The sequence below is a fragment of the Dipteris shenzhenensis genome, chromosome 22 (assembly GCF_047967505.1).
Source record: "Dipteris shenzhenensis isolate YYH24624 ecotype China chromosome 22, Dip_SZ_1.0, whole genome shotgun sequence".
NCBI classification, from domain to species: Eukaryota; Viridiplantae; Streptophyta; class Polypodiopsida; order Gleicheniales; family Dipteridaceae; genus Dipteris; species Dipteris shenzhenensis.
In genome coordinates this window covers 10,954,558-10,978,352 of record NC_141617.1, presented here as the reverse complement: position 1 = coordinate 10,978,352, position 23,795 = coordinate 10,954,558, and the positions used below count along the sequence as shown (strand labels likewise).

General features: G+C 42.3%; 2 protein-coding genes across 3 annotated transcripts in view; both read right to left on the bottom strand.

The window, feature by feature from the left end:
* Positions 1–285: 285 nt before the first annotated feature.
* LOC147887721 (uncharacterized) overlaps positions 286–23,795 on the bottom strand; it is a 58,117-nt gene continuing 34,607 nt past the window's right edge. Inside the window, exons 3-6 of one of the 2 annotated variants that reach the window (XM_087393624.1) lie at positions 18,694–18,829; positions 1,541–1,608; positions 909–995; positions 286–808 (exon numbers count right to left, since the gene is read on the bottom strand). In XM_087393624.1, the coding sequence (XP_087249750.1) occupies positions 710–808; positions 909–995; positions 1,541–1,608; positions 18,694–18,829 (390 nt within the window). In that variant the 3' untranslated portion in view covers positions 286–709. The remainder of the gene's footprint in view (positions 809–908; positions 996–1,540; positions 1,609–18,693; positions 18,830–23,795) is intronic. The other variant, XM_087393625.1, reaches the window with a different exon arrangement.
* LOC147887722 (uncharacterized) lies at positions 4,912–6,038 on the bottom strand. The gene is made up of 4 exons (XM_087393975.1): positions 5,985–6,038; positions 5,689–5,897; positions 5,520–5,575; positions 4,912–5,069 (listed from the first exon to the last, which is right to left on the bottom strand). Exons 2-4 carry the CDS (start codon positions 5,880–5,882, stop codon positions 4,912–4,914), a joined length of 408 nt encoding a protein of 135 aa, XP_087250101.1. The 5' UTR covers positions 5,883–5,897; positions 5,985–6,038.

The following is a 23,795-nucleotide window of genomic DNA, read 5'->3' as shown; positions in this document are numbered from 1 at the left end:
CTCGGAGGTTCTCTCTCCCTATGTATCGATGTTGTTATGATCAAGATTATGGGTTCTCTTTTGTATTCATCATGGGGGTTGATGCCCACTTAGTGGCTCCACCCCTCAGCTCATTGCATTAGTTTTTTTAAGCTAAGACTTTTAATAATCTGTCTGTCTATCTGTCTGTCTCTCTCTCTCATATTTTGAAAATCGAATGCAAATGAAGAAAAATGACATCAAATCTCAACCAAGCCAAAGGATTTAAGGCTTTCAAACTCAAAATTTTCTTCATTTAGAAGAATCCCAATTCTTGATCGTTCATCATATCACCTTCATGGTATGGAGAAAACCAAACAAACCAAAGCTGCCTTGAACTAAATCCATGATCTCTGAATCACTTAACAGGTCGATTTATATCCTCTTCATAATTTAAACACCCACATAGTGCTACAAATATCTTCCTTACCTACACCTTGCATCCTAAAGCAAAAGCACTTGCACGAGATCTTCAACGCCCCATTTTAATGCACATTAATGTGCACCCTTCGTGGACGCATCTGTTAAAGCAACAATCAAGATGCAGACTCCCAGTCTTCTCTGTTACACTTCCATATCATCCAAAGGTAGACTTCTTTGTGAGCACAGTATAACAATAAATGCAATATATATAAGAATCATTAAATCAACAAACTCTGAAAGAGAATGAAAGGTACATCTCAGGGGCTTTTTAGATACCCTCCTTGGCTATATCTTTCTCAATTTTTAAGAGGCTGGGAATTAATGAGTCAAGCAATGACTCGCATGCATCTTCAAGTAGATCAAGCACCTGTAAGTATACATCCACCAATAAACCATCGCCTTGCTTTCATGGATGTTATGAGTAAAAAGAAAATGTCGGTTTCTAAATGAGCCAACAAAGTTCAAACCTTTTCAAATCCAGCTGAACCTCCATAATAAGGATCTGGAACCTCTATCTCCTCATGATTTTTGCAGTATTCACAAATCAATTTTACCTGTTATGGAAGTTTGGATACTTCTCAATGAGATATCATGAGAACAGCTTTACAACTAGAAGATAGATGGATAATTATATCAATTAATGTTCTTTTATACATACATACATACATACTTACATATACATATATACATATATATACATATACATATATATACATACATATATACATATATATACATACATATATATCTATATATATGTATAGATGTATATGTATACATATACACACACACACACACACACACATACATACATACATACATACATACATACATACATATATATATATATATATACATATATATATATATATATATACATATATATATATATATATATATATATATATGTACATATTTATACACACACACACACACACACACACACACACACACACACACATATATATATATACATATATACATATATATGTATGTATGTATGTATGTATGTATGTCTACATATACATACATATATATATATTAGTTGACCAAAAAAAGCCCATTGCTCATAATTTGAAATACACGTTTAGAAACCTACAACCTGTCCTGATTTCAGAGGAAGAGCTTGCTTTGAGGTCCACAATTTATAAGCTTTCATAATGTCCTCTGTGATCCACAAACGAGTTCCAATAGATCATCTACATAGCTCATGAGGGTCATTTCAACCTTCACAATTGAATGTTGGTCATGCAAGTCACATTCATATTTCCAAATCTGAACATGGGAAGGCCAAAAACTACAGAACTAAAAAGCATTGCAGCAGGGAAAGCCAACAACATGCATTAGGAGCGAAGAAATTTCCATTAGTAAATGTAGGCATGGAAGCTAGAACTGTTCATTAGTAAAGGTGGTCATGGAAGCTATTCTGCAATACAGCACTATAGTCTCGCTCAACATGCAACTGGTGTGAAAACATGTAAAACGCACTCTCAAAAAACAAAGAAAAGGACGCATTTAACAAAGTAATGTTGCTACAGGTGCCGACCCTACATTCCAAGAAAGAAAGAATGAGGTTGTCTATAGGCATTACACATAGTGGAAAGATCAAGGTAGCCAAAGCTATCAGTCTGCGTTTGCAGCCCATTGTTCTAGATCTCGTTGATGATACCCAAATGGGCTATGTGCATGGCAGAATTTAGTAATATTTTCTCATTTTGGGAGGCTTAACATTGAGCTATGCAAAGGGGCTAGAGGCTTGCCATTCTACTCTTGGATTTCAAGAACAATAGATTGGGGTTTTTTGGAGGGCACCCTTCTACGGTTTGGCTTGGATCATAGGGGTGCTTATCAGAGGAGATAGGGGAGAGAGGTTTCAGGTTTCTAGATCAGCCCAACAAGGATGCCATCTTGCCCCTTTTCTGTATTTATTTGTGGCTGAAGCAACGAGTATCTTTTTGAGATCTCAGGCAAATATTTTTCGGCTGAAACTTCCCCCAAGGCAAGATGAGGAGATCTTGGACAACGAGCTTGCTGATAACATTGGTGTTATTTTTATGCCACTCCACAGAATCTCACATATTTCAAGGCAGCCTTTTTATTTTGCAATGGAGCAGGTGTACATTATTTGGAATAAATCCGGAGTAGTGATGAGAACACTCCAGATTGGGGGGCTGATTTCGGTTCTATTTGGATACGGAGAGGTGTTTCTGTCAGATACTGGGTTGCTAGTGTGGTCATCTCTCCTTCACAGCGAATTGATCCTGTGTAGAGAGTTTTATGAGAGAAATCCTTTCTTGGAGTTCAGCCAAACTTGGCGTTGCTTCCAAGGGGGTTGTGGTCATGCAAATACTACTAACCATGGGATGGTTTATTTGCTCTTGCTGGTCTCATTCTAGGGATTGTATCACTCAGCTCAAAGGCTGATAAGGTGTTTTGTTTGGTGTGGACTAGATGGTTCGGACGGCACTATAGCCAGGTGGCTTGGGAGACCTTGTCCTCCCCACCTACCAATGAGGAAGGGAAAATCCACTCATCGAACTGCACAGATTCGACTTTTCTTTTTCTATCACAACTTTAGAAAGAGATCAAATTCAACATTTGCTTCTAAACCAGACCCCCCAGCTTACCTTGATACCTAGCTAGACCTCCCATGCAGCGGAAGGACAGAGAACCACAGGAAGAATCTTGAACCAGATGAGCACTGATGTGGATCAACCTTCATATGACAAATCTGCACAAGAAACACTCTCTGCTGAACACGCGGATTGGAGATTCTAGACAGCAGTAGAACAGCCAAAAAATGATGGCAAATTTTATTGCTCAAAACATAGCCCAAAACCTGACGACACCTAGCTCCCTCATAAATCCTTCTACCTTCAGCAAGGTGCTGCCCTGGATGCTCCTTGGAAAACTTGTAAGTGTGCTCCTAATTCTCTTCCTTGCACTCCTAGATGCGTGCTCCCTATGAGCTTCTGTGGCTTTCACAAGTGTTCTGCAAGTATCTAACAAAGCCCCAATGGGCCCTATATACACGCTGAGGTGTCAAAAAAGAGGAGTTCTATGCTTTAATTATAGAGGAGGAATTGAGGCTTAAAGCTCGAGATGGAGGCAACAATGGGGATGCTGCGTTCTTTGCCACTGCGAAAGGCAAAGGTGGTTCCTTCACCAAAGGTGAGTCCTCTACTAGTGGTGACAAAAAGAAGAAGGGCGGCAAGAAGAAGTTTCAGGGAGAATGCTTCTACTGCAAGAAGAAGGGCCATGTGATTGCAAATTGCCGGGTCAAGAAAGTAGATGAAAAGAATGGTACCCTGAAGAAGACAGATAAGGGGAAAGAGACATCTAACACAGCGGAAGCAGAGTTGGATCTATTTTTGGCCATTGAGGGACTTTTTTTCACCTGCATTCCACTGAACAGTTGCAGGGCTGCCTTGCCATGCCCATTCTGAGCACAACCAGCACTTATGTCACTCCAGGAGACCACATTCCACTGTGACATCTCTGTGAACACTGCCCTTGCATCATTTAGGTTCACGCACTTGCAATACATATGGACGAGGGCATTCCCCACAATAACATCTGACTCCCATCATTGCCAGCAATAGTAGCATGGGTCACACGACCCTCTTCTAGGGATGTCATACAAGCATAAGCATCCACAAACACTTAATCCAATCTAATTGCTTGAAAGTATTAACCGTACAAGTGCATGTGTACTCATAATCTCTGAAAAACCTAATGCCCTTGTGGTTTCGTAGTACTAGGGCAAATAGATTGCCAATAAAAAACCTGATGGTTAATTACATCTGTTATGCTGAGCAACTACTTCAGGTAAAAAAAAAGGGTACAAACATGTACACCAGCAACGGCTGCTCGCTGCCAACGCTACCAAAAAAGCCAAAAAATCTAATTTAAACACATAGGCTTCATATTGTTCTATAGCTCAACCAAGCTTATCTAAAATGCAAGACATTAATGAAATGAGATTAAATAGTCCTCAACAATATTGAGGCTGCAGTGCTTTCAGTAGCTAGGACAATGAAACATTGGTTGTGGCACCTGTAAATCGTTACATTGCCACAATGGCAAATCAACATTCCTTCCAAAAAATGTGTGATATGAAAGCAGGAACAAATACAGACTCATAGGTAGGACATTCATGAAATGAGATTAAACACTCCCTAGCAATGATTAGTGCTTTCAGTAGCCAGACAATGATTCAAAAATATATTGAGTCTATACCCAAGTTATGGATTGTTTACTCAAGCTAAAATGAAATTAAAAGAGGTTTTGACATACAGTCGGGTGGACATGTCCAGAAAGTAAAAGCTATAGTCTATACCCAAGTTATGGACTTTTTACTCAAGCTGAAATGAAGTTAGGGTAGGTTTTGACATATAGGAAGGCTGCAAAAGTTTCAAGGATGCGAAACTTGGAAAATCAATCTCTACAATAGAATCAAGCTTCATGCCACTATGTTGCATTTTCCCAAAAAGCTCGAGCAAGAACAGCATGCACATGTTCAGTGCATCCTGCAATCAAAGCACCCCATGACACTACATCCCAATAGGTCAGTTCATAAAATTCTCTGTGCACCTGAACAGTTGCAGGGATGTCTTGCCATGCCCATTCTGAGCACAACCAGCAATCATCGCACTTAGGAGACCAGAACCCATTGTGGCATCTCTGCAAACACTGCCCTTGCATCATCTAGGTTCACGGAATGGGCATACATATTGACAAGGGCATTCCCCACACAGTAACCTCTGACTATGGATCGGCATTCCCCACACAGTAACCTCTGACTATGGATCCAAAAAAGAGAAAAAAGCATAGAGCAATAAAGACACTCTTGTGCCATACAACCACCATGAGCAAGGACATAGTATGTGTTACATGATAACCTCAACAAGAACATCAAAAGTGATGATCACAAGTATTACTGTCAATACTACATAGTTTATGGAAATGCTATTCTGTACTGATTGATCGCAGACACATGTCAGCAACAACATTGTCATTCTCTATGGAAAGACAATGGCGACCTAACTCTTCACAAAGCCTTGCCATCCCAAAGCAACCTGCAAAGACATCAATGATGCAATCACCAGGGTCTGTGAATGTTCTGAGTATCCACCTACAAGAAGCACTAAAAGGGATAAGAGGATGTTTGACAATCCATATTTGTTTTCCTTGAAAGAACTTCAATTATACCCCATAAATTCAATCTGTGCTTGTATAGGATCTTACTCGTGCAAGTAATCTGATCTTTCTGCCCCTCCTCGTAAGTAAGTTGATGCAACTTGTGTCCTTTTTGCGACATGTTTACGGTCACACTCGTGTAGCACTGATGTCTTTGCTGAAAAAAGCTTATTAGAGACATTTGCACCTGCTTGTCGATCCATGTGTGGGAGGTCAGATTTTCCACGCCAGAAGATACCCATTTGTAGATTGCGAACCTAATGGATGATGGCACCTCAAGTTAGATACAAGCAAATCATGCTTATTAGACCAATATAAACAAACATTTAGGTGATTTAATGTACCTCCTCTCCATCATCACGTAAATAACCAAAGTCAAGAAGCACTGTATATGATCGATGGAGCTCGAACTCGACCTTCTTCGCATGTGCAAATATATAGCCCCAATGTTCTGGGAGAGAGCAAGTCACGTACCACCCCTGGTCTGCTACGAAGTCATTGGCAAACTTTGCCACCCTTGCAGAGAGCTTGAGGGAGAATCTATTCCACTCTGGGCATGTAGTACTACTTATGAGTTCCACTGCCAAACTTGTGGGAAAATCTGCCCATACCAAGCGAACCACCTCGACACAAGAATTACCATTGTGTGACAGACTTGGTGCTTTCACTTTTCTTAAAAATTCATCAACCCTACAATGTACAATTCAATCTTCCTAGATCAATGACTTATATTCCAAAATAGATTCTTAAATGTACGCATTTCTTAAAAAAAGAAACACTTACAGCTTTGGTGCATTCGACAACTGAATGATATCCTCTGTAATTACATCCATATATGCAAACAACTTTACATCTGCATCAAATCCTAGCTTGAAAGCTTCAGTTTGGCTGCAAAATCAAAAAATCATAACCAAGAAAGAGAGGAGTGATACTCACTGGATAAACTCGGTTGTTGATTAATGGAACTGGTTCTTGAAGCATGAAAATCGAGTCGTTGCTTTGTTCTCAGCTCTCGAGTCTTAGAGGACTCTATATTCTCCGATAGAACCTGCTTGTAAGAATTACAAAGGACAAGACTCTAGGTTATACTATATTTTCGTTAGTGCTAGTTGTTAACTATTACATAAGTATGAGTAGAGGTCTCACAGGTCTTTTCTTGATAGCTGACTCTCCGTCCGATCCCATTTGTGTTATAGTCCTTTTCTTTTGATAATATTCCATTGTGTCTTCCATGACATTAAAGGAAACTGTCTTGGGAAAACTTGATTTCAAGAAAGCTAACCCCCATTTACAAGTACTATGAACTTGTAAATGAGACGGAGTATTATGGACATCTAGATGTGAAGTACTATCCATTGCATTTTTAATGACACCTACACTAATCAACTTAATTATCTCCACTATACAGAGAAAACTCTGAGCATAGCCCTTAAAGTTGCCAATTGCTAAAACTTCTCCGGAGCAAGATAACATCTCTACTTTTTCCCCCTCAAAATAAGTTTTCTTAATATCTTGAAAGTATGTCTTTGGAATAATTTCATCTTGGTCCCAGAGCGTTCTGTGTGCTTGCATATCAAATATGTCACATTGTAAGATATCCCCCAATGTTTCAAAGTCTCCATGTTGATCTAGGTCGTAATGTGATATCCACATAACGGTTCTCTGCATCCAATTCATCCTCATCCATATTGTCTTCCATGTTCTTCTCAAAGACTGAGCAGCAAATGTTGCAAACTTAAGTATATGGTAGATACCCGCATATATAGACATTGGTCTAGATGCCTATGGAATAGGAACTTTGGAGTATTACCTTCACGTCTATTTTTCTCAGTGGGATGTACTTTCCCAGTGGGTAATCCAACCACCAAGGACACACATTAATCTCCCAAATCGTTATGCCCTTATCTTTCCAAGATAAGGGATACATGCTTCCCTCTTTCTCCATGTTTGTCCATGCCATGACCTCATATGGCATCCTTGCAGATGAATTGGTATCATGCAAAGACCGTATCCACCTATTATGTATGAAAGAATGTAGACATATGAGTAAAACAGTTTATTAATCCTAAGAGAAAGGAGAGGGTTGCTATTGTACAACCTATACACCAAACGTAAGGATGACTCCTGCATTTCTGGCTGCTTATCTGCTTCAAGAGTAGACTTCATATCCTTCCAAAGCATAGGGAAGGCTTCTTGGAGGTGAAGTCGTCTTTGCTCTCGAGCAAATGTCTCAAACCCATCGGGCAATTCCAAATCATGGCTTCGCAAATTGTTGATGATGGAAATCCCTCGCTCAAACAAGTATTGCCAATATGTTTCCTTTTTCACATGTAGTCGAAACTTTTGAGCATCCCCATACTTAGCAGATGCAACTGGATCATTTCCACGTGCCATCATCAATTGTTGTAGAAGCTCTTTTTTCCTATTAATATCATGGCAAAGGAAAAAAATATTAGCATCACTATGGAGTAATTGTGCAAAAACATTAATTGACATTACCTATTAGGATTGAGACGTGATGAGGCTAATATATGCACTTTGTCCTTAGTCGTGGCACCCTTTTGATTCCAATCATAACTAAATAGAAGCTCGAAGAAGCCATCACCATTTGCGGGATTGGCAACAGGTATCATCTTGTATGCTCGATCACGAAAGATGACTTCCACATTCTTAATAGCCTTACTAAATTTATTAGTATACTCCTCCAGACTCATCTTCGATTGATCAAAGGAGTACGAGACGTACACTCCTCACTCACAGATCTTCTTGATGGTCCAGATCTCAATGCATAAGTTTTAGTTCCTTTGAATACATATCACAACCAACAAGGATGAGTTATATATTGCTCACGTCCATCATAGATATGCCAAGGTTATCAGTACCAAAAAGTTTTAGAATTACCTCTTGTAGTTGATTTCTTTCGCATTGGTGCCATCTTGTCAGGATAAAAATGCTCACTACTATGAAACCTGTATATACAAAATGTTTCAAATCCTTAAGATAGTAGAATATAAAATGCATAAGCATATACAAATGATTCAAATCCTTAAGATAGTGAAATTTGTAACCCTTGATACATTGCAATGCAAACCCTTAAGACAATTGAGATACATATCAATTCCTTGAAAGAAGTTCTCGATACCAATATCTTTAAATGAATGCTAATCCTAATTCAATAATAGGAAGCGGAAAAGCTCCAACTAAACTCATTGTCCCCGAGTGACCCCCATGAAGCGTGTTTCTGTAAAGATCCAGCTCCGTTTTTCCGATCCCGCTACCTTGTCATCTATGCGGGAACACATTAATAAAATGCAGGGCCTCGATCAAGATATACTTCACGTTGGGAAAGAGCTCTCCTCAAAAGATATGGCTATCACACTTTTGTCTCGTGTGGTCTTGGACAGCCAGTACTCTGCCTTCTACTCCTTTCTAATCATGTCTGGCTGCCTCAACACCATTACCTGGAAGGAGCTTGTACCTATGGTCTTGAATCAGGAAGAGCGGTTCCTGAAGCCCTCTAACAAAAAACAAGCCAATGCAACTGCTACAACCGCAGTCTTTCCGATCCCGCTACCTTGTCATCTATGCGGGAACACATTAATAAAATGCAGGGCCTCCATCAAGATATACTTCACGTTGGGAAAGAGCTCTCCTGAAAAGATATGGCTATCACACTTTTGTCTCGTGTGGTCCTGGACAGCCAGTACTCTGCCTTCTACTCCTTTCTAATCATGTCTGGCCGCCTCAACACCATTACCTGGAAGGAGCTTGTACTTGATCTTTGTGGACCCATGCTGGCTGTCTCCTCCTTGTCTATGATTTCAACCGCTACTCTTGGATTTACTTCCTCTCCCACAAGCATCAAGGCTTCAGTCAAAACAAGTGATGCGACAAAACAACAAGTGTTTGTCACTATTGTCGTAAGCCTGCTTATTGCATTGATACTTGTAATTGCATAGTATATTATGTAATGCCATTTGATGAAACAATGACTAGATTGATGGTCCATGTTGGTGAACATCAGCACCCCGCACTACTTCAGGTTTATGTTCAGAAGCCCCAAGATTTTGTTGTTTCTGGACAAGCACAAGGTTTCCAAGCTCTTTGTTGGCTGAAGCAAGCACCTTATGCAGGGTATTAGAAGATAAACCAGTTTTTCTTGTCCAAGGGCTTTGTGATAACTCCCATTGGACACTTGTTGTTTTGTCGCATCACTTGTTTTGACTGAAGCCTTGATGCTTGTGGGAGAGGAAGTAAATCCAAGAGTAGCGGTTGAAATCATAGACAAGGAGGAGACAGCCAGCATGGGTCCACAAAGATCAAGTACAAGCTCCTTCCAGGTAATGGTGTTGAGGCGGCCAGACATGATTAGAAAGGAGTAGAAGGCAGAGTACTGGCTGTCCAGGACCACACGAGACAAAAGTGTGATAGCCATATCTTTTCAGGAGAGCTCTTTCCCAACGTGAAGTATATCTTGATAGAGGCCCTGCATTTTATTAATGTGTTCCCGCATAGATGACAAGGTAGCGGGATCGGAAAGACTGCGGTTGTAGCAGTTGCATTGGCTTGTTTTTTGTTAGAGGGCTTCAGGAACCGCTCTTCCTGATTCAAGACCATAGGTACAAGCTCCTTCCAGGTAATGGTGTTGAGGCAGCCAGACATGATTAGAAAGGAGTAGAAGGCAGAGTACTGGCTGTCCAAGACCACACGAGACAAAAGTGTGATAGCCATATCTTTTGAGGAGAGCTCTTTCCCAACGTGAAGTATATCTTGATCGAGGCCCTGCATTTTATTAATGTGTTCCCGCATAGATGACAAGGTAGCGGGATCGGAAAAACGGAGCTGGATCTTTACAGAAACACGCTTCATGGGGGTCACTCGGGGACAATGAGTTTAGTTGGAGCTTTTCCGCTTCCTATTATTGAATTAGGATTAGCATTCATTTAAAGATATTGGTATCGAGAACTTCTTTCAAGGAATTGATATGTATCTCAATTGTCTTAAGGGTTTGCATTGCAATGTATCAAGGGTTACAAATTTCACTATCTTAAGGATTTGAATCATTTGTATATGCTTATGCATTTTATATTCTACTATCTTAAGGATTTGAAACATTTTGTATATACAGGTTTCATAGTAGTGAGCATTTTTATCCTGACAAGATGGCACCAAGGCGAAAGAAATCAACTACAAGAGGTAATTCTAAAACTTTTTGGTACTGATAACCTTGGCATATCTATGATGGACGTGAGCAATATATAACTCATCCTTGTTGGTTGTGATATGTATTCAAAGGAACTAAAACTTATGCATTGAGATCTGGACCATCAAGAAGATCTGTGAGTGAGGAGTGTACGTCTCGTACTCCACAAAATGATATAAATAACCCACACATGGAGACACTTGCAGAAACTGAGGCTACTATCACTCGAGAAGAGTCATCGTCTCATCCCGTGATTAGTCTTGAGCAACAGGAGGTGCAAGAAGAGCCTCGAGGCCAAGGAGAGCAAGAGAGTGCAGAAAAGACAAAAGAAAAAGCTCCAACACATGTAAGAGTACTTGGGAAGGAGATTCAAATTGGACTTTTGCAAGATGTCCTTGATCAGTTTCGGATGCAAAGAAGAATTGAACCCCCTCTGATTCCTCTCTGTAGATTGGTTGTTAATGAGGCTATTCGAACATCAACGTCTGAGATTACTGTTTTGAGAGAGAGTTTTGATTCTAGAGGCTATGCAATAAATAGTGCACCTTTTCTAGTATCCTTGCAACGGCCAGGAAGTGATCAATTTTTCTATGTTACGGCATTTGATCGTCAAGAATGGGGACCTATTTGGAATCAAATAAGTGAGGACTTTGACAACCAGCTAAGTAATGAGTGGCAAGACTTGAAGGGGAAGAAGTTCCTTGTTTGGGATGGAAATCATAGGTTGAAGGCATGGTTTTCTCAGATCAAAGACGGTACTCTTTTGATAAATCTATCATGCATAAGGAAATGTTCTATTATAGTTTGCATTGCACATGATTATGTCATGCTTACTTGTGGAATTGATATGTTGTAGCTTATTCAATAATGCCAACTCGCCATATCCAAGTGAGATGCCAATTCATAGAGGTGCAGAAATCTCAAGAGGGAGAGCTACTTCTTGCCTTAAAATCAACCAATGAGTAAGATAACTTTTTATAATACTTTTATGTATAGCTAGTTTAACTTCTTCTCTTTAGAAACTAAGTCTATTGGTATTTATGTCTTTAACTTCTCCTCTTTAGAAAGTAATCCCCATGTGAATATATGTTGGTATTGCAGACTTGTTCGAGCGCATGTAGAGCATTCATATGGGCACGAGGTCTTCCTCTTTCAAAAATTTGGCATGGCAGATAAATCCTCACTTCTTGAGTTATTGAGTGAAGAGGATAAGAGATGGGTGGAAGTGGAGATGGCAATAGAAAGGAAGAATAGTAACCCATGGTACACAGCACCAGCTATTGTCTTGGCACAACTTGTTTGGAAGGTATCTGCGCAAACTATAAATATCCCTTTGCTCTATGAAAGGTGTCCCAAAAAGGATAATGTTTTGATTTCTTGTTTTCATGGAAGGTTGATTTTTCACGTGCAATCAAGGAAGCTACTCAAAATCTTAATCAATCGAAGATTGAGTTTGGAGGAGTATACTAATAAATTTATTAAGGCTATTAAGAATGTGGAAGTCATCTTTCATGATCGAGCATACAATGTTTTGATTTCTTGTTTTCATGGAAGGATGATTTTTCACGTGCGATCAAGAAAGCTACTCAAAATCTTGATCAATCGAAGATGAGTCTGGAGGAGTATACTAATAAATTTAGTAAGGCTATTAAGAATGTGGAAGTCATCTTTCGTGATCGAGCATACAAGATGATACCTGTTGCCAATCCCGCAAATGGTGATGGCTTCTTCGAGCTTCTATTTAGTTATGATTGGAATCAAAAGGGTGCCACGACTAAGGACAAAGTGCATATATTAGCCTCATCACGTCTCAATCCTAATAGGTAATGTCAATTAATGTTTTTGCACAATTACTCCATAGTGATGCTAATATTTTTTTCCTTTGCCATGATATTAATAGGAAAAAAGAGCTTCTACAACAATTGATGATGGCACGTGGAAATGATCCAGTTGCATCTGCTAAGTATGGGGATGCTCAAAAGTTTCGACTACATGTGAAAAAGGAAACATATTGGCAATACTTGTTTGAGCGAGGGATTTCCATCATCAACAATTTGCGAAGCCATGATTTGGAATTGCCCGATGGGTTTGAGACATTTGCTCGAGAGCAAAGACGACTTCACCTCCAAGAAGCCTTCCCTATGCTTTGGAAGGATATGAAGTCTACTCTTGAAGCAGATAAGCAGCCAGAAATGCAGGAGTCATCCTTACGTTTGGTGTATAGGTGGTACAATAGCAACCCTCTCCTTTCTCTTAGGATTAATAAACTGTTTTACTCATATGTCTACATTCTTTCATACATAATAGGTGGATACGGTCTTTGCATGATACCAATTCATATGCAAGGATGCCATATGAGGTCATGGCATGGACAAACATGGAGAAAGAGGGAAGCATGTATCCCTTATCTTGGAAAGATAAGGGCATAACGATTTGGGAGATTAATGTGTGTCCTTGGTGGTTGGATTACCCACTGGGAAAAGTACATCCCACTGAGAAAAATAGACGTGAAGGTAATACTCCAAAGTTCCTATTCCATAGGCATCTAGACCAATGTCTATATATGCGGGTATCTACCATATACTTAAGTTTGCAACATTTGCTGCTCAGTCTTTGAGAAGAACATGGAAGACAATATGGATGAGGATGAATTGGATGCAGAGAACCGTTATGTGGATATCACATTACGACCTAGATCAATGGACGGAGAGTCAGCTATCAAGAAAAGACCTGTGGGACCTCTACTCCTCATACTTATGTAATAGTTAACAACTAACACTAACGAAAATATAGTATAACCTAGAGTCTTGTCCTTTGTAATTCTTACAAGCAGGTTCTATCGGAGAATATAGAGTCCTCTAAGACTCGAGAGCTGAGAACAAAGCAACGACTCGATTTTCATGCTTCAAGAACCAGTTCCATTAATGAACAACCGAGTTTATCTAGTGAGTATCACTCCTCTCTTTCTTGGTTATGATTTTTTGATTTTGCAGCCAAACTGAAGCTTTCAAGCTAGGATTTGATGCAGATGTAAAGTTGTTTGCATATATGGATGTAATTACAGAGGATATCATTCAGTTGTCGAATGCACCAAAGCTGTAAGTGTTTCTTTTTTTAAGAAATGCGTACATTTAAGAATCTATTTTGGAATATAAGTCATTGATCTAGGGAGATTGAATTGTACATTGTAGGGTTGATGAATTTTTAAGAAAAGTGAAAGCACCAGGTCTGTCACACAATGGTAATTCTTGCGTCGAGGTGGTTCGCTTGGTATGGGCAGATTTTCCCACAAGTTTGGCAGTGGAACTCATAAGTAGTACTACATGCCCAGAGTGGAATAGATTCTCCCTCAAGCTCTCTGCAAGGGTGGCAAAGTTTGCCAATGACTTCGTAGCAGACCAGGGGTGGTACGTGACTTGCTCTCTCCCAGAACATTGGGGCTATATATTTGCACATGCGAAGAAGGCCGAGTTTGAGCTCCATCGATCATATACAGTGCTTCTTGACTTTGGTTATTTACGTGATGATGGAGAGGAGGTACATTAAATCACCTAAATGTTTGTTTATATTGGTCTAATAAGCATGATTTGCTTGTATCTAACTTGAGGTGCCATCATCCATTAGGTTCACAATCTACAAATGGGTATCTTCTGGCGTGAAAAATCTGACCTCCCACACATGGATCGACAAGCGGGTGCAAATGTCTCTAATAAGCTTTTTTCAGCAAAGACATCAGTGCTACACGAGTGTGACCGTAAACATGTCGCAAAAAGGACACAAGTTGCATCAACTTACTTACGAGGAGGGGCAGAAAGATCAGATTACTTGCACGAGTAAGATCCTATACAAGCACAGATTGAATTTATGGGGTATAATTGAAGTTCTTTCAAGGAAAACAAATATGGATTGTCAAACATCCTCTGATCCCTTTTAGTGCTTCTTGTAGGTGGATACTCAGAACATTCACACACCCTGGTGATTGCATCATCGATGTCTTTGCAGGTTGCTTTGGGATGGCAAGGCTTTGTGAAGAGTTAGGTCGCCATTGTCTTTCCATAGAGAATGACAATGTTGTTGCTGACATGTGTCTGCGATCAATCAGTACATAATAGCATTTCCATAAACTATGTAGTATTGACAGTAATACTTGTGATCATCACTTTTGATGTTCTTGTTGAGGTTATCATGTAACGCATACTATGTCCTTGCTCATGATGGTTGTATGGCAGAAGAGTGTCTTTATTGCTCTATGCTTTTTTCTCTTTTTTGGATCCATAGTCAGAGGTTACTGTGTGGGGAATGCCGATCCATAGTCAGAGGTTGCTGTGTGGGGAATGCCCTTGTCAATATGTATGCCCATTCCGTGAACCTAGATGATGCAAGGGCAGTGTTTGCAGAGATGCCACAATGGGTTCTGGTCTCCTAAGTGCGATGATTGCTGGTTGTGCTCAGAATGGGCATGGCAAGACATCCCTGCAACTGTTCAGGTGCACAGAGAATTTTATGAACTGACCTATTGGGATGTAGTGTCATGGGGTGCTTTGATTGCAGGATGCACTGAACATGTGCATGCTGTTCTTGCTCGAGCTTTTTGGGAAAATGCAACATAGTGGCATGAAGCTAGATTCTATTGTAGAGATTGTTTTTCCAAGTTTCGCATCCTTGAAACTTTTGCAGCCTTCCTATATGTCAAAACCTACCCTAACTTCATTTCAGCTTGAGTAAAAAGTCCATAACTTGGGTATAGACTATAGCTTTTACTTTCTGGACATGTCCACCCGACTGTATGTCAAAACCTCTTTTAATTTCATTTTAGCTTGAGTAAACAATCCATAACTTGGGTATAGACTCAATATATTTTTGAATCATTGTCTGGCTACTGAAAGCACTAATCATTGCTAGGGAGTGTTTAATCTCATTTCATGAATGTCCTACCTATGAGTCTGTATTTGTTCCTGCTTTCATATCACACATTTTTTGGAAGGAATGTTGATTTTCCATTGTGGCAATGTAACGATTTACAGGTGCCACAACCAATGTTTCATTGTCCTGGCTACTGAAAGCACTACAGCCTCAATATTGTTGAGGACTATTTAATCTCATTTCATTAATGTCTTGCATTTTAGATAAGCTTGGTTGAGCTATAGAACAATATGAAGCCTATGTGTTTAAATTAGATTTTTTGGCTTTTTTGGTAGCGTTGGCAGCGAGCAGCCGTTGCTGGTGTACATGTTTGTACCCTTTTTTTTTACCTGAAGTAGTTGCTCAGCATAACAGATGTAATTAACCATCAAGTTTTTTATTGGCAATCTATTTGCCCTAGTACTACGAAACCACAAGGGCATTAGGTTTTTCAGAGATTATGAGTACACATGCACTTGTATGGTTAATACTTTCAAGCAATTAGATTGGATTAAGTGTTTGTGGATGCTTATGCTTGTATGACATCCCTAGAAGAGGGTCGTGTGACCCATGCTACTATTGCTGGCAATGATGGGAGTCAGATGTTATTGTGGGGAATGCCCTCGTCCATATGTATTGCAAGTGCGTGAACCTAAATGATGCAAGGGCAGTGTTCACAGAGATGTCACAGTGGAATGTGGTCTCCTGGAGTGACATAAGTGCTGGTTGTGCTCAGAATGGGCATGGCAAGGCAGCCCTGCAACTGTTCAGTGGAATGCAGGTGAAAAAAAGTCCCTTGACCTCTTTATTTGTTGATAGTGCACTGTGTGGATGGGACTTCTCTTCATGTTGGTTTTCGATTTCTCCTCATCTCCTCCCAATCTAAGCCGTGATACCTTCATTTTGATTTCAAAGAAAGGTTTTTCCAAATTCCATGCACACATTATTGTACACACATAGTATTGCATGAGGATCCTTCCATTACTTCATAAGCCTTACTTTATGAAGTTATGTCAGGTTCATTCATATCCATAAGCAAGGCCCTCTCTCTCTAGGTGACATCAGTAGATGTCGGCCTCTAACACCCCCTCTCAACTCCTGGATGGAATAGAGATGCTAGCAAGATGAGTGAATGAAAAGCTCACAATATTCATGAAAATTGAAAAAAAGCTCGTCACAAAAAGCTCACAAAAAAATCACACCCGGAACAAGCCAGACCCTGCAAAGCACATGGTATCATGGGTTTGTTTCAACCCATTCCCTTGGTCTTCGCATTGGTGTTGCTTGTTGTCAAAACAAGCCCACACAATGACAACTAATCATGCTCCATATCTTGTGCATAAAAGTGTATGAGAGAATAAACACAGACACGTATGTACAATATGTACATGGAGTAGAACAACCAATTATAGAAAGCTCCAAATAGACAAATGCTGGTACAGAATGGTGTGCTCACTCTACCACCATCTAGCAACGTGGGCTGTAGGAACCTCTGGATCCTTCCTTCATGTCCATTGAACACCTTCAACATATGTCAGCCTGTGTGCTCATATAGAGCTTCAGTAGGCTGGCGAAGTCCTGCCCCAAACAGCTCTCTTGCAGCTCTTCTTTCTGCTGAAGATCTGCTGCCAGGGAGAGCACTGAATGAATTGCGAGTACCACCCCAATGGTGGGCCCTTTGTAGGGCTGAAAGCCCTCCACTTCTGGTCGACCAGGCCTTTGCTGATCTGCACTTCTTGGCAGTCTGTAGACTGCCAAGCCCAGCCGACCTAACCAGACCAAACAGCACCTTCTCTTTGGCCTATAAAAAATTGCTGCGCTGGCACCTTTCCTTGCCCATTTCAGGGCTTGCACCAGCAACCACACTAGCCCTAAGCTAGGGGAATTGCCAGCCTTCGCTCCTGGCCTGAGTCGCCTATAAGGCTGTCCTAAAAACAACACAACAAGGATCTTTGAATGCTGACATGGGTGTGCCTAGATTGGTGACAGAGGGACAATGTTGTGGATTTCTTCCTGCCTTGAGGTCACTTGTGCAGTTTGGGATCTGTATTGGTTTGTGGGACTGCCAAACACACTTTAGCTGGCTGGATGCCTTGTGGAATGCATTGTTAGTTTTTCAGTTGGACATAGACACTCGGAAATGCCTTAACCTTGCCTTGGCAGTTGGGTGTTAGTGTGTACTTGGATTGGATGCCTATTGAAGCCAGGAATTGGCTTGGACAGTGGATTTTCCAGAGAAGCAAAGTGCAAGGATGACCCTTGTTGTAAAAGCATTTTCCATTGCAAGAAGAAATAAATAAATACTGAAAGGGGCGTCAAAGCATTTGGAGCCAATCTGCGTCTGTTGTGTTTGTGTTTCAAAGCTGGGGCATTCTAGCCTCCATTTTAGTGTTCTTAAAGTTTGCTTCTCCGTGGGTTCTAACTAAAGGAAGTGGCTGAAAGTGATGCATTTGTAGTTGTGATTGATGTGGATGATCAGTTAGTTATAGTTTACTGCCCTTTAGCTTGCTAGAGGCCGGTTTCACAACACACATGTCCCGGATGCCTATTCCAAACTGTGGTGGCGAGGAAAGAACGGAGAGCCAACACACAAATCTAGGACCAAATGAAACACTGATGTAGATCCAACTTCATATGACAAGCGTGCACAGCAGCAAACACTCACTACCGGACACTCACATCAGACATTGTACACTATGGAGAAGTTCTCATTTTCTAGAAATTTGTCTTAATAGAGTGTTTTTAACTTCAATTTTCCAAAATTTTGAAAATTGAGTTCAGCGCAAAAAGGTTACAAACATAGCGACAAATTTTACAAAATCTTCTCTTGTTATAGGAAATAAAAGAACTTGCCTACTAGAGCAAGATTTACAAAGAGTGTTTTTAAAAGTGGGAAATGCTGATAAAAACATATAAAGCAAAGCACAAAGACTAGTGTTGCCTGATACCTTTATTCTGCCTATCCATGGCCAAAATGAGATCAAATTCTTCAAAGTCAGATGGTCGAATTGGTCTTGAAAGAGATGTGAGCTTTACACCACGTTTGATCGCTGCAGCTTTCATCCGTGCATCTGCTGGCTCCCCCTTCACAATGTAATCCAATCAACAACTTAAATTTTGGAGATGTTAAGTATAGTCTGAAAGAAATTTGTAGAAACAAACAACCACAATACTCGAATTAAACAACCCTTCCACTTAGCATGAACATCAACCACTACTTTCAACCACATCAAAGCAATTTATAGAACTTTAACAATCATGATACTCAAACAAGAGCGCACAAAAACAAACTCAACTGGCTGCTCCTCCCCCTCTAGCTGCCCTCTCCCTCCAGCCTCTCCCCCTCAGCCCTCCCCTCCCCTCTCAGCCCCCCCACTGCAGCCCCTCCCTCCTCTCAGCCTTCCCCTCAGCCCCTTCTCCGCCTCCCCGTCTCCCTCCCCGCCTCCCCCTTCCCCTTCGCCGCCTCCCCCTCTCCCTCCCCGCCTCCTCTCCCCTTCTACCTGCCTTCCTCCCTTCCCCTTCCCCGCCTCCCCTTCCGACCTCTCCCTCCCTGCCTCCTCTCCCCTTCTACCCGCCTCACTCCTCTCCCCTCTTTGCCTCCTCTCCTCCCCCCCTCTCGTCTCCCTCTTCTCACCTCCTCTCCCCCTACCCCTTCTCCGCCTCCTCTCTCTGCCTACCCCTCTCCTCCTCCTCCCTCCCTGCCTCCTCTCCCCCTCGCTTCCCTCCTCTTTGTCTAATCCTCTCGGCTGTCTTTTCCTCCCTGGCAGCCCTCAGCCTTCTTCTCCCTCCCTCCTTCCTCTCCGTCTACTCCTCCCGGCTGACTCCTTCCCGGCAGCCCTCCCTCTCATCCTCCTCTTTCTTCCTTCTCGGGCAGCTTAGTGTGGAAGGATCTTTTTCAAGTGTTCGAGTCGGCCTTACCCACCTTGATTGGCGATGGCTTTGCCTTCAGCCAATCTCCGTCCACTCCCACCGGCCACGAAAACAGTGATTTTTTCAAAAGATGAGTTGCAGCACCTTAAAAAAGACGTAGAGCAAGAGAGTTCGACCTCACTCTTTGCTCGCATCCATGGGTCCCACCCTTCCAGATTACAGGCCAAGGAATAGATGCTCTCCGAGCTACCTGGAGACCTCTCAAGGCACCTCATAGATGTTCGCCTACTTGGGAGAGGATTGTTCCAGGTTGTTTTTAACTCCTTGGAGGTAGCAGGTACAGTGCTTCAGGCTAGCCCGTTAGCACTGAGCTACAGGAGGATTTTTTTGACCCCTTTCTCCTTGGGGTTCGATCCTGTCGAGGAGGATAGCTGGACGACGTCACTCTTCATCAAATTTCCCGGCCTTCCTTAGGTGTACCATCGACTTTTGCATTCCATTCGAGCCGCCTTTGGGATGGTTACCAAGATCCCCCTCTCCCTAGGATGCCTTCCTTAGCAGCAGAGGCAGTCAGGTCGGATGGGGTACCGCGTGTTAGGGTCATTGTCTCTGACCCTAACATCTCGAATGACCACATTATGCTTCAGCGTCCTGATGGCTCTTTCTTCAGAAAGAGAGTCGAGATAGTAGGGAGACAGGATCAGTGTAGGATTTGGAGGACCCTTGGGCACTTTGCTAGAGATTGCCCAAGGAAAAGAAAGAAGAAAAGACCTAAAAGGTCCACGGGTGCACCTCAGAGCTCCACCCGACTTGGACCTTCCTCACGACCAGCTCCTACCTCTTCTCGCGCTCATAGACCTTCGATTTCATGGCTAGGACCGTCAACCTCTTGTCCTGGTACTTCTTCAACGCAACTAGGACCATCTGCCTCTCGTCCTGGTACTTCTTCAGCGCGGACAGAATAGTCAGCACGTCCTGTTTCTGTTGTCCCCCGTTGGGTGCCTGTTAGTTGGGGAGTCAGTTCCACCTCAGGCTACCACTGATGGCGTCGTGGACCCATCACTTCAGGTAGGAGACATTCCTATCCTATTTCCTTGTGCAGATGAAACTGCTCCTGCCCCTTTAGGTGTTCATGTGCAGGAGCGCTCACCTAGGGAGATCCTTACCACAGAGACCCCACCCTGTGTCTTACTTGAGAACAACGCCAAAGTCGTGGCTGAGGTCATGCATCTTGCTGCTAAGGTCTTGCATCACCCCCCTTCTTTTCTTGCACATCTGTCTACACTTGACAGAGGTAAGGGGGTTATTGGTTCCACTCCTTCCGCAGGGCTCCTTCGCACTCCTGCGCCAGAGGTACATTGCAAGAATTCATTTTCAGTTCTGGTAGACTTGGCTTAGTTTGAGACAGACGAGGAGTTTGTACCCTCTACGCTCGGGGAGCACATCTTTCAGACATCTATGGACAAAGTTTCCCCCTCGACAGGTGTGGGTATGCTATCCCCAGTTGACTTCCCTCCTCTTGATAGGAGGAACTTTTCGCAGGAGAGGGCTTTCTCCGCTACCAGGTCGGGTAGGATCTTACATCCGGCCTCTTTCTCTCGCGGATGAGGATTGTCAGTTGGAACGTTCAGGGCCTCGAGGGTGTACCTCACCGCTGCCGTAGGCAACTGATTTGTAACCAACTTCATCCAGGGGGACTCATTGATATTCTTATGATCCAGGAACACAAATTGGATGTCAGGGAGTGTGCCAAGTCGGGTAAGCTTCTCTCAGGCCATACTCTTTGGTCACCCGCCTTGGGCACCAGAGGAGGTACTTGCATCTCTATTTCTTCTTCTATACTTCCCTTGGTGATTGGACAAGGGATCATTGTTCCTTCCAAAGCTCAGTGGATTATACTTTTGATTGGTGGGCATAAGGTTGGTCTTTTAAACCTTTATGCACCCAATTCTAGAGGGGATCGTGTCTTTCTTTGGAAGGAACTGCTCTCTTGGTCACATATTACAGAGGCTTGGATTATAGGAGCCGATTTCAACATGGTTGAAATGCCCTCAGACAAAAGGGGTGGTAGGGAAGGTGGTATCCACTCCCTAGAGAGAGCAACTTGGGATGCCTTCCTTTTTCAGCAAGTGGCAGGGATGCTTGGCACGATGATGCTTTTCACACTCAGCTACATTCTCTACTATTTTCTTGGTCAAACAGGAGATTGCAGATGCCTATCCATGCACAGATTGACAGATTTATGTGGATGATTGGGCTCTTGACAGAGGTGCTACTGTTAGCATTGCAGCTGGGGTGTCCACTTCGGATCATTTTCCAATGATTCTGATGGTTTCAAATCCTCATGTGAGGTGCCTTTTATGCAGAGGAGGGCCTTATAGAGACAGTGTTGAGGACCTAGGTATCTCATATGCATGATGGGCAACTTTCTCCGTCAGACTTAGCTACAGTCCTCTCTGGTATTAGCGATTTGTATCTTTCAATTGCTCATATCAGGAGGGGTGAGATCCTCGGATGTGAGATAGTTATCTGTCAGTAGTTGGCTGCTCTCTAGAGGGATGAGCAGAAGAGGCCTACAGATGCTTGGATTCACGAGCGCCTTGCTGCAGCAAGGGCCCAGCAACAGTCACTTTTAGATAAGAGAGCAGAGTATGCCTTTCATGCCAAAGAGTCATTTTGGACTCAGATAGGAGATAGGGTCAACAAGCAGTTCTTCTCTACTCTTGGCCCTAGACATAGTAGGGAGAGCATCTCGCAGCTTGTTAACTCAGGCGGAGTTCTTCAGACACATCTGGATGCCGTCTTGCAAGTTGTCACCGATTTCTATGCCTCCCTTCTTACAACAGATCCTGACACTTAAGCCACAGATGATGCTAGAGTGGTTATTTGGCAACACTTACCTGGAATGGTGACTGGGGATATGACTGTCTCACTTGATGTACCCTTCACCAACGTAGAGTTCAAGCGTAGAGTTCAAGACTGCTCTCTCTCTCCTTCACAAGAGCAAGTGTCCTGCTTCAGATGGACTTACCCCCTTATTTTTTATTACTTTTTGGGATCATATTGGGGATCACATTACTTCAGCCTTGCAGGGTGTTTGGGACTCGTGTGAGATGCCAAACTCACTTACGGAGGGCCTCATTCATTTGATTACGAAAGGGGGTTGCAAGAATTTAGTGTCTTAGTGGAGACCGATTACCTTGATGGGTACTTTGTATAAAATCTTAGCTAAAGCTATCAGCCTTCGTCTGCAGCCCTTTCTTCCAGATCTTATCCATGATACACAGACGGGCTTTGTGCATGGCAGGAGCATCTTTGACAACATCTTCTCATTTTTGGAGGCTTCTGATTAGGCCATGCATAATGGCCACAGGCTGGCCATTCTACTCTTGGACTTTGAGAAAGCTTATGACAGGGTAGACTAGGGCTTTCTGGAGGGCACACTTACTCACTTTGGTTTCTCAGATGCATGGATCAGAGGGGTGTCAGCCCTCTACAGATCAGCCCACAGCCAGGTTCTTATTGGTGGAGTTAGGGGGGACAGGTTTGAGATTACCAGATCAATCCACCAGGGATGCCCTTTCGCACCCTTTCTGTTTTTATTTGTGGTTGAAGCTATGAGCTCAGGCTTCCTTTGAGGCAAGAGGATGAGCTCTTAGATAGTGAGTTGGCAGATGATACGGCTGTTTTTTTAGATGCCACTCCACGGTCACTGACTTCATTCAGAACGGCGTTGGATTTGTTTTGCATTGCTGGCATGTGCACACATTAATTAGAACAAATCCAATGGCTTTTGGATCAATGATGAGGACACTCCAAACTGGGGAAATGACATAGGGTTCACTTGATTCAAAGGGGTGTTTCTATTAGATATTTGGGATGCTAGGTTGGGGTGAACATCTGTCCGGCACAGCAGTTGGCTCCCGTGTTGGAGAGTATCAAGAGGAAACTCATCTTTTGGAGTTCTGTCAGCCTTGACCTTGCATCCAAAGTTGTGGTTGTGAACCAGGTATTATTGGCCACTAACTGGTTCACTAGGGGGGGGGGTAAAGGATGCCGTAATGAAACTTCATAATGGCAGAGCGAAGGATCATGAGGGACTATGCATTGAGTTCATTGCATATAGGATTAACCTCCTAGCCCTGATCTTAGCAAAGCTATTTAATGAAGTTGTTTGCTT